At 43.1% G+C, this 11,902-nt stretch overlaps 1 protein-coding gene across 1 annotated transcript in view; it reads right to left on the reverse strand.

Annotated features, from left to right (window-relative positions):
• Positions 1-1,670: 1,670 nt before the first annotated feature.
• The window catches only part of SYAP1 (synapse associated protein 1), a 42,837-nt gene continuing 32,605 nt past the window's right edge, over positions 1,671-11,902 (reverse strand). The window contains exons 7-10 of the mRNA XM_011995550.1: positions 8,851-8,999; positions 7,229-7,287; positions 6,641-6,788; positions 1,671-2,348 (exon numbers count right to left, since the gene is read on the reverse strand). Of these exons, the coding sequence (XP_011850940.1) occupies positions 2,221-2,348; positions 6,641-6,788; positions 7,229-7,287; positions 8,851-8,999 (484 nt within the window). The 3' untranslated portion in view covers positions 1,671-2,220. The remainder of the gene's footprint in view (positions 2,349-6,640; positions 6,789-7,228; positions 7,288-8,850; positions 9,000-11,902) is intronic.

Raw genomic sequence — 11,902 nt, forward strand, 5'->3', positions numbered from 1 at the left:
TAACACTTATTACCTATATAATTTACTAAAGCAGAACATTTTACTCCTTGATGAATCCATAAAAATACAGCATAACTGTATTCTTACAGTATGTACAAAATCTTATTTTATCCTTTTATTTTCACAGGGCAATGCATAATTAGGTTGTTTTTAAATATAAAATTGATAGCAATAACTGTCACACACCTCTATTGTCATTTTAGGGTTCTTCTCTTTCTCTGATACTTTTTTTGGTGTGTTTATTCAACATTTATCAATAAGAATTTTAGTGCATTCACTAAGAGCCAAGCACCGACACATCCTGATATGCTTCCATCTAGGACTTTTAGCTGCTTAAACACATTTAACATGCCTCTTTTCCTCCAGCAAACTCTATTTAAAAAAAAAAAAAAAGAAACTCTTTCCTGCAATGAGATTATTTCAGAAGTTGCCAGTCATCTTGGAACCCAAACTCAGTAATAAGCAACTGTGGGACCACAAGTGGAAACCTTTTGATGATGGGGCCAGTGGTTTCATGGAATACACGGGTTTACTGCTATAACCCAAGAGACTCCAGTTGAGACAGTCTGGCTCATTCAGACACATGCATCCGCAACTATGAACAGCAGTAATGCCTGGACCCATACCCAGTTCTCCTGTTGACTATATCTTTGCCAAAGGACTACTGACTAGTTTTAATGGGGCCAAGAACACAAATATGTATATTTTTCTTATAAAGAAACATTTTAATTCTATTCCCCTTTATGTAATAAAGGCTTCTTGAAAAACATGAAAGGTTTGGCGAGCAAATACTTAGGAAGTTTTCTGACATTAAACCACCTTGTTCATTCATTCATTCATTCATTCATTCATTCATTTTTGAGACAGAGTCTCACTCTGTCACCCAGGCTGGAGTGCAGTGGCGTGATCTCAGCTCACTGCAACCTCCACCTCCCAGGTTCAAGTGATTCTCCTGCCTCAGCCTCCTCACCTTGTTCTTTAAAAATAATCATATTCTATGAACATGTGTCTGCTGGTGTAGCAGAAACAGAAGGATTAATCAATAAAGTCCTAGAAGGTGAACTCGGAGGAACACAATTTTATGAAGATTCAGTTTAAGACAAAGCTCAAACATTTGTATGTGGTGATGATTAAAACAAGAACAACAACAACAACAACAAAAAACAAGAACAACAGCCTTGCAGGGGAATGAGCTTCTGAAGGTTATTATAATAGAAAAAGAATGGAAGGTCCTACTTTGTATAAAAACTGTGATGTAAAATTTCTGGTATAGTTTAAAAATAAAAGAAAGAAAAGGCCCCAGAGAAAAACAAATATTTTCACACAGTTTTTTTTTTTTTTTTTTTTTTTGAGACTGAGTCTCGCTTTATCGCCCAGGCTAGAGTGCAGTGGCACCATTTCGGCTCACTGCAACCTCTGCCTCCTGGGTTCAAGAGATTCTTCTGCCTCAGCCTCCCTAGCAGCTGGGATTACAGGCGCCCGCCACCATGACCGGCTAATTTTTGTATTTTTAATAGAGACAGGGTTTCACTATGTTGGCCAGGCTGATCTTGAACTCCTGACCTCCAGCGATCTACCCACCTCGGCCTCCCAAAGAGCTGGGATTACAGGCCTGAGCCACCACGCCTGGCCTGCACAGTATTTCTTAATGTAAAATTGTGTGATGTTTATATCATTAAAATCAACTTATTTATTTTATCTTTTGGCTTTCAGATGGAATTTTAGAAAATACCTGGCAAGCGAATAGTTCTGAAAGTGCTTCCTCTTAAGTTCTTTGGTATAATTTGGTCATTTTGATAGTAATCAACCCATTAAGTAGGTACTTTAACACCCACATATCAATTAAAATGGAATGTGGAGTACAGATATTTAGAAAACCATGACTGAGGAATAAATTGTATTTTTGACCTCATGGAAAACAGAACTCTAAAATTTTACTTATGTTTCTGTGGTAAAGATAGCCATACTGCCTACGAGGACATCTCTAACTCTATTTATACTAAAGAAACGTTCTACAAAACATCTCTTTCTGATTATTAGAAGTAACTGTTCTATATACTTTTTTAAAGTAGAAGAGGCAAGTTTCAACCTGAAAAAAGGGTAATTTTGAATTTCATAAAGTTATACTTTTTTATGCCTTCTGATTCAGTGAGCGTCAACATCTAGAATTTAATGTCAGTTTGCAGACTGTTAAGGATTATTATTCTATTTCAGGAACAGCTAATTTTCCTCTTGAAGCATTTTCTCTATTTCCTTATCCCAGTTTTCATCTCGTTTTTCGGATTCTGTCACCACTTCATATTCTTGAAGTTCCTGCTGCAGTTCTTTTTCCCAATCTGCAGAATCCTCTAAAAGAAACAAAGGAGAAGAAAAAGATTCTCTCTGAATTCATACTGCTAGTGTTCACAATTCGGTCCATCTCAGTTACCTACGTAAAGTCCTAGCTGCCGTAATTTTTAACATCTCAGCCTTCATTACTGTGTGTGCTCAGAAAAACTCAGTAAATTTTAAGTGACCAAGGATAAATACAATTAGAAAGATAAATCTGTTAATGTAGAAGCAAAGGTATCAGATGTCATCAATATATTTTGGGTATTATTTTGCTTTCCCTATGCCTCTGCTTTTCCTTTTATTTAAATGGGTAATTGATAATTAATACTTGGTTGCAAGTTAATTTTTACCACTACCAATGATGATGATGGTAGCAAAAGCAGCTAATGTTTATTGAGCACTTACTGAGCTGGGCACTGGCCTAACTGCTTTCTGTGTATCATGCTTTTCATCCTTAGAACAGTCCATGGACAAGGTATTACTATTAGCCACATCTTACAGATGGGGAAATGGAGACTTAGGAGAGGTTAAGCAACTTGCCCAAGATCACACCGTTTGACAGCGACAGATGTAAGAATGGAACCACATCTGCAGGCTCCACAGTCTATGCTTAACCACTATGCAGACAAAGAGTTGTCTCCTTAAGAGTGGAGACAGACACCGGGGTCTGAAGTCAGCCTGGACTCTCTTATGGTGTTCTGACTGGAGCTCTCACACTGGTCTTTCGCGTTGAGATGTAGAGCTGCAACTTTCCGTGTGGACACTCAATATACCTGTGTGTGTGTGGGATAATGCATCTGCTATGTAATGTTATAAAACAAACTGGCTATTTAAAAAGTAAAGCTAAGATTCATTTTTGTCTTTTGTTTTTTGAGACGGAGTCTCACTCTGTTGCCCAGGCTGGAGTGCAATGGTATGGTCTCGGCTCACTGCAACCTCTACCTCCCGGATTCAAGCGATTCTCCTGCCTCAGCCTCCCAAGTAGCTGGGATTACAGGTGCCGCCACCATGCCCAGCTACTTTTTGTATTTTTTTTTTTTTTTGAGACAGAGTCTCGTTCTGTCGCCCACGCTGGAGTACAGTGGTGCAATCTCGGCTCACTGCTAGCTCCGCCTCCTGGGTTCACGCCATTCTCCTGCCTCAGCCTCCCACGTAGCTGGGACTACAGGCGCCCACCACCAGGCCAGGCTAATTTTTTTTGTATTTTTAGTAGAGACGGGGTTTCACCATGTTAGCCAGGATGGTCTTGATCTCCTGACCTCGTGATCTGCCTGCCTCGGCCTCCCAAAGTGCTGGGATTACAGGCGTGAACCACCGCGCCCGGCTTGTCTTTAAAAATAAACCTTAAACTTAGCTATAGAGAAAACAAAAAATGAAATGCTTTAATTGTTCTACAGCAGCAACCTCAAAGGAAAAGACACCCTGTGTTATGCAGGAAGCCACCAATTTCACAAATATTTATTAGGGTGCTTACTGAGTGCTAAGTTCCATGTTAGGTACTGTAGGGGGATAGAAAGACAATGTGTAACTGCCCTTGGGGAGCTTATAATTTAGTCCTGGAGCCAAGACATATAGTAAATAAAAGACTATTGGGGCCAGGCATGGTGGCTCATGCCTGTAATCCCAGCACTTTGGGAGGCCGAGGCAGACAGAGCACTAGAGACCAGGAGTTCGAGACCAGCCCACCAACATAGCGATACAAAAAATACAAAAATTAGCCCGGTGTGGTTGTGTGCGCCTGTAGTCCCAGCTACTTGGGAGGCTGAGGCAGGAGAATGGCGTAAACCCGGGAGGTGGAGGTTGTAGTGAGCCACAGTTGTGCCACTGCACTCCAGCCTGGGCAACAGAGTAAGACTCCATCTCAAAAAAAAAAAAAGAAAAAAAAAAAAAGGTTGTTGGGCTGCGTGTGGTGGCACATACCTATAATTCTAGCACTTAGAGACACTGAGGTGGGAGGATTGCTTGAGCCCAAGAGTTTGAGATCAGCCTGGGCAATCTGGCAAGACTCCACCTCTATAAAAAATTTAAAAAATTAGCCTGATGTGGTGGCACACGTCTGTAGTCCCAGCTGCACTGGAGCCTGAGGTGGGAGGATGGTGTGAGCCTAGGAGTTTGAGACTGCAGTGAGCTATGATGGCACTATTGCACTTCAGCCTGGGTGACAGAGTGAGACCCTATCTCAAAAAGAAAACTGGTTTTTTTTTTTTTTTTTTTTTTGGAGATGGAGTCTCCCTCTGTGGCCCAGGCTGGAGTGCAGTGGCCGGATCTCAGCTCACTGCAAGCTCCGCCTCCCGGGTTTACGCCATTCTCCTGCCTCAGCCTCCCGAGTAGCTGGGACTACAGGCGCCCGCCACCTCGCCCAGCTAGTTTTTTTGTACTTTTTAGTAGAGACGGGGTTTCACCGTGTTCGCCAGGATGGTCTCGATCTCCTGACCTCGTGATCCGCCCGTCTCGGCCTCCCAAAGTGCTGGGATTACAGGCTTGAGCCACCGCGCCTGGCCGAAAAACTGGTTTTTAAAAGCAGCCTGGTCCTTCCCAGAAGCAATGCTCTTTTGGCATGCAGCAGCTGGGAAAAGAATCTTCCATGTACATGTCTACAGTCAAGCAGAACGCTAGCTTTTAAAAATTTATTATTATTATTATTTTGAGATGAAGTCTTGCTCTGTCACTCAGGTTGGAGTGCAGTGGCGCGATATCGGCTCACTGCAACCTCCACCTCCCAGGTTCAAGTGATCGTCCCACCTCGGCCTCCTCCCGAGTAGCTAGAATTATAGACGTGAGCCACTGCACCAGGTCCAAACATTTATTATTATTTATTTATTTTTGAGACGGAGTCTCGCTCTGTCACTCAGGCTGGAGTGCAGTGGCACGATCTTGGCTCGCTGCAAGCTCCGCCTCCTCGATTCACGCCATTCTCCTGCCTCAGCCTCCCGAGAAGCTGGGACTACAGGCGCCTGCCACCACGCCCGGCTAATTTATATTGTATTTTTAGTAAAGACGGGGTTTCACCATGTTAGCCAGTATGGTCTCTATCTCCTGACCTCGTGATCTGCCTGCCTTGGCCTACCAAAGTGCTGGGATTACAGGCGTGAGCCACTGTGCCCGGCTGCCAAAAATTTATTTTATTAAATTTTTCAGACACAGGGTCTTGCTCTGTGTCCCAGTCTGGAGTGCAGTTGTGTGATCATAGCTTGCTGTAGCCTTCAAGTCCTGGCTCAGCTGGGTGCGGTGGCTCACATCTGTAATCCCAGCACTTTGGGAGGCCAAGGCAGGTGGATCACCTGAGGTTGAGAGTTCGAGACCAGCCTAACATGGTGAAACCCCATCTCTAGTAAAAGTACAAAAATTAGCGGGCATGGTGGCATGTGCCTGTAATCCCAGCTACTCGGGAGGTTGAGGCAGGAGAATCGCTTGAACCCAGGAGGCAGAGGTTGCGGTGAGCTGAGATCGTGCCATTGCACTCCAGCCTGGGTGACAGAAACTCTGTCTTTAAAAAAAAAAAAAAAAAAAAAAATTATCCTGGGCTCAAGTGATCCTCCTGCCTCAGCCTCCTGAGTAGCTGGGACCATAGGCACGTGACAACATACCAGCAAAATGCCAGCTTTTAAAGCAGAAGGCTGGAGGGCAGTATCTCCATGTGCCCAGGGGTACATGCCCTCACCCCATTCCTGGTTACATGTCCTTGGGGCTGAGATGCCCTGGGTGAATTGCTTAACCTCTCTGAGTCTCAGGCTTTCCCCTTTACATTGGGGATTTCATCAGAGGAGCTCTATAGTCACACCAGACTCCCTAACCCTTTGATTTGCTTCTGTGAGTGCTTAAGGCAGAAGGACATGAGTGAGGTCTGGTCATGTTTGTTAGACTCCACCTTCTAGTAGGGAACAGAATATCAATTTTATTTATTTATTTATTTGAGACAGGGTCTCACTCTGTCACCCAGGCTGGAATGCAGTGGTGTGATCACGGCTTACTGCAACCTGGAGCTCCTGGGCTCAAGCCATCCTTCCACCTCAGCCTCCCGAATAGCTGGGACCACAGGCCCATGCCGCCATGCCGGGCTAATTTTTGTATTTTTGGTAGAGACAGGGTTTCACAGTGTTGGCCAGGCTGGTCTCAAACTCCTGACCTCAAGCAATCCACCCGCCTCGGCCTCTCAAAGTGCTGGGATTATAAGCGTGAGCCACCGCGTCTGGTAAGAATCAATTTTGATGCAAAATTTACAAGATTGTGCACTGGCTTCAGAATAACAATTTTCTACAATTGGCTTTGGAATTAGGGAGGTGAATAGTTTCTTTGTTTTGTTTTTTACCTTCCAGTACAGCTGTCTCTTCTTGCTTTTTGTCAAGCACTAGTTGCTCCATTTCTTTCCTTAGATCTTCCTGATTTAAGTTACAGGCATCGAAGGCATCACTGACAAACTCAGAAACACCTGGGCTAGTAGAAATTTCTTCCTCATCCTGAAATGCAACAAATGAGCTCTTGAAATGGTTTGCTAAGCGACATTTGTGTTATTCTGGTTTGCTACTGTCTCACAATTTAATGCCATGCTATTTTTATTTCTTTTCTCCGTGAGCTGTAAGACAATGAGCACTGCTCTCCAACCTTCTAACATGCAGTTGCTTGGTAACTACATGAGTTACCACCTGAGGCTATTATTCTGCCTCACAGCTTGAATCACTCCAACCGTTCTCTCCAATCCCTGATGAGCACATCTAGAATTACATATGCCAGTAAATCACCCTCAAGTCTCAGCCATAGTTCCTTGACTATTCAAGTACCAGATGCTGCTTCTTCCAAACCCATATTCATACATAGTTTTAAATGGTATCAGAGATAGTTAACACAGTTACTTTATTTCCAGATATCAACTACTAGGTACAATGTAAAACTGGATTACCTCTTGAGTTTTAAGCTGAGATTTGATTACAACGGGTGGCGTTTTGGGCCGTACTGCCTCTAAGAAGTGAGAATAAGAGAGACAATAATTGCTTGGTTCAGTTCTGAATATATATTATAATCACAGTAAAATATCCACAAGTATTATGATACTAAATAATTTTCAGAAATGAATTTTTATGTTATGCTTTCAGCTTTTCTTAAATTATAAGAAACAGCCATGGTGAAACCATCTCAACCTCTTACTTTGGGGATATTTTTATCTATCTACCTACCTATCTATTCATTTATTTGTTTTTAGACATGGAGTGTCAGTATGTTGCCCAGGCTGGAATCAAACTTCTGGGCTCAAGTGATCCTCCTGCCTCAGCCTTCTGGGGATATTTTTAACATGTCATCATATTCAATACTCCTTATATAAAATTTCCAGCAGGAAATAATTTTTAACTACAGTGTGAGCAAAATTCATTGAAGAATAGTTCTGTACTTTTTTAGGATAATGAGGATTAAGTTACTTATCAAGTTTGCCTGCTGACATGAGTGCTAGAAAAAGGCAGTCTTTATGGAATACTGTCATAAGTCCATTTTGTTAAGGCAGTATTTGATAAAATGGAATTTTCCAACAAAATTAACATAAATGCTGAAGAATGATAGACAATTGGGATGCATGTTAACACTGATACACAAAGTGACAAATTTTCCTGCGTAGAGCAACTTCACTCCATTTCACTGACACTAAGAGCAGTGTCGGATCCTGTCCTAGTATTCTATATAACCTGTACCTCAGGACATGCTGTTTTGCTTAATCATTTAAAATTCCGTGAATGAAATCACCCCGCTTCTCGTGGGATGCATGTCCAGTTGTAATGAGTACCTACTATACACAGCAGGTACTCACTAAAAATTTAAAATATGACACAAAATGTGTTTCTTGTTTTAATTATTACAGATTTCAAACAGCTGCCATTATTATACAACACATTCCCACAACCAGTGGTAAGTTAGTGTCACAATGAGTCCAATGTTCATCAGTGCCTAGCTCAGAACTAGACAGATCCTTGTAACTTGGAGTGGAATGGAGCTTTGTTCTGCTCTATAGACTACACGCACTGGAGAAACATCAGGTTGAAAGAAACAAAAAGGAGGCGGACTGAATCAGAGTAGGGGACAGAAGTATAAAGAATCACATGGTTAAGGGCCAAAAATGAGAGGTGGGGAAGATGACAGATGTTTGAGAGAGAAAAAAAAAGAAAAAAAACTCGCCAGGCACAGTGGCTCATGCCTGTAAGTCCCAGCTACTTGGGAAGCTGAGGCAGGAGGATCGCTTGAGTCTAGGAGTTTGAGGACAGCCTGGGCAACATAGTGAGACCCGTGTCTAAAAAAAAAACAAAAATAAAAACAAGGAATGAGAAAGGAGATAAGCAAAGTAAAGGAAAGCTTGGGGAAGACATGATTGAGATGGGTTAGAGAGAAGGCAGTAAGAGAAAAATGAAGATTTCCTCCAGGAGGAAAATAATTTTTCCCTAAGACAATGACATTTCTGGTATGTATAAAAGGTCAAGCTCATTTGAGTCTCTAAGAACAATGTTTTCTGTAGAGTGCTGTCTTCTACCCGGAATGTACCTGTCAGCGGCAAATCCTGCTCTCTGCCATTGCTCTTCTCCTCCTTCCCTGCGGCCTGCTGTTGGGCGGCCAGGGCCGTGAGCTGGGCTGACTGCTTAATCAGGGAGACGCGGTAAAAGTAGTTCCTCCAGAACACTTCTTCCTTCACACTTTTAAAGAAAGGCAAATTAGAACAGTGGAAAAAGGCAAAATTAAAAATGAATAAAAAGCAGATAGACAAGAACACATTTGAGAACGTACAAAGACAAGTGCACGCAGGGGTTATTTGTTGTAGAGGGGACTGGAGTAGATGATTTGCAGGAGCACTTTCAAAGCTGAGTGAGGTTCAGAGGGGGTTCGTACTGGCTTTAACAATTTTTTTTTTGACACGGAGTCTTGCTCTGTTGCCCAGGTTGGAGTGCAGTGGTGTGATCTCAGCTCACTGCAACCTCTGTCTCCTGGGTTCCAACAATTCTCTTGCCTCAGCCTCCTGAGTAGCTGGGATTATAGGTGGCCGTGACCATGCCCAGCTAATTTTTGCATTTTTAGTAGAGACGGGGTTTCACCATGTTGGCCTGGCTGGTCTCAAACTCCTGACCTCATGATCTGCCCGCCCCAGCCTCCCAAAGTGCTGGGATTACAGGCGTGAGCCACCGCGCCCAGTCCGTATTCGCTTTAGAATTGAAAGCTAACAACAGGATAAACATAACAGCTATCTTCCCCGTAGCAGCAAAATACAAGTTACAGAATACCAATGAAACCTCAGCATTTCTTGGTATCTTAATGATACCAATACTGCTCTCAGTAGAAGAAAACAGAGCATTGCTGTGAAACTAGCATAATCAACCTGGGAAACGAGAAGCAGAGCCAGGACTCCACCAATCACTTGCTGTTTCTCAGACGATTAAATGCTTTCCAGCAGTGAGAAGAAAGCATTGTGGCTGTTGTTCCTTATGAAAGAGAATGTTTGGCAGCTTGCTAATAACTAGTAACCAGTAAGAGTTAGCAATGGGGTGGGAAATGCTTGATAAAAAGATTGAAGTGCAGTTCAATCTGAAAACTCTTGGTGGTTCTCAAACCTAGCTACCTATTAGAATCACCTGGTATAATGTGTTGGTGCCCAAGTGGGTCAGGTAAGTGTCCACACAGGGGGGTGGCCTAGAATGGAGAATGAGAACCAAGCAGGGAGAGAAAGGTATTTGAGTAGAGGAGTGAGTGGCAGCAAAAATGACAGATCAGCCACATGCATGGGGAATAAGTAAAAATATTAAAGATAGTAGAAACCAGGTTTCTCACCACCAGAGAGGAGAGTTACAAACATGGGGAGGGAAAAAATGAAAATGATCCCTGTCATGAGGTAGCACCATGAACACATGGTTTTCATTCCACATAGAAATGAGCACACACACATTCCCTGGCTGTGTCCACTGAGAGCATGCAGAGCAGTGGCACCCCAATGGCAATGAGCACACCTAGCATCCAGATCTTGCTTTCTAAATACCAAGATTTAGACTTTCCACTAAAAGGATCCAGAGCTCCCTGGGTAAATGGCCGATTCCAGGGTAAGAGCAGAGGAAGAACACTATCTTGTGCCAGAAAGCAAGGAAACGCGTGAAGAAATGATGGGGACGAGTTAGAAAGACACAAGTCAGTTTGAATAGTCTCCCACTGGCGAAACTGGTAATTTTTTTTTTTGAGACAGGGTCTCACTCTGTCACCCAGGCCAGAGTGCAGTGGCATGAACATGGCTCACTGTGGCCTTGATCTCCCCAGCCCAGGTGATGCTTCTGCCTCAGCCTCCCGGGTAGCTGAGACTACGGGCACATGCCACCATGCCTGGCTAATTTTTTTTTTTTTTTTTTGAGACGGAGTCTCACTCTGTCGTCACCCAGGCTGGAGTGCAGTGGCGTGATCTTGGCTCACTGCAACCTCCACCTCCCAGGTTCAAGCAATTCTCCTGCCTCAACCTCCCGAGTAGCTGGGATCACAGGCACCCACCACCACACCCGGCTATGCGCCCAGCTAATTTTTTGTAGAGATGAGGTTTCACCATGTTGCTCAGGCTAGTCTTGAACTCCTGGGCTCAAGTGATCCTCCCAACTAGGCCTCCCAAAGTGCTGGGATTATAGGTGTGAGCCACCATGCCTGGCCTCAAACTGGTAATAATTTGAGCATCAAAATAAACAACAGCGTCGGATTATAATCCACTGCATGAGTCTGTACAAATATATATACATGGAAAGTCTGATGAACAGAATATTCACAGTTTCAGAGCACATCCCAGAAAAATACTAATTCAAAGAGGAAAAGAGTAACTTTACAGTCAAGAAACCTGGCAAACACCACCTGCATCAAATGACCCAAGTATGAACAGTAATGGGACAAATGGCTGCATGTGCCACCAGACAGCATGCAACAGACAGAAGGAGACTGATGAGACATGAAAACCAAATGTAACCTGTGAGTGTGAACTGGGCTCTTTTGCTAAAAAGGACATTATTGGGATGAATGGAAAAACCTCAATAGGGTCTGAGAGTGAGATGGCAATAATGTGTAAATGATCATTTCCTGATTTGGATGGGCACACTGTGGTCATGTAGGAGAATGCTTGTATAACACTACAGCATTTGGGAGTGATGCAACATTAGATTTCAAGTGATTTCAAGAAAGTTCTTTATGTTGTATCCCCAATTTTTCTGTAAGTTTGTGTTTCAAAATAATAATAATCATCATTATCATATCATCAATTGATAACTGTGCTCGCTTCAGAGAAATTAAAAATCTTGAGGGTTGAATATGAAAAACAAAACTAAAAGCAAAATGGGTCAGGCATGGTGGTCTACATCTGTAGTCCCAATGCTTTGGGAGGCCAAGGGAGGAGGAATGCAAGTTCAGGAGTTTGAGACCAGCCTGGGCAATATGGTGAAATCACATCTCTGCAAAAAATATAAAAATTAGCCAATGTGGTGGCATGTGCCAGTAGTCCCAGCTACTTGGGAGGCTGAGGCAGGAGAACCACTTGAACTCAGCAGGTGGAGGTTGTGGTGAGCCGAGATCGCACCACTGCACTCCA

Source organism: Mandrillus leucophaeus, unplaced genomic scaffold, assembly GCF_000951045.1.
Source record: "Mandrillus leucophaeus isolate KB7577 unplaced genomic scaffold, Mleu.le_1.0 Scaffold490, whole genome shotgun sequence".
Taxonomy (NCBI): domain Eukaryota; kingdom Metazoa; phylum Chordata; class Mammalia; order Primates; family Cercopithecidae; genus Mandrillus; species Mandrillus leucophaeus.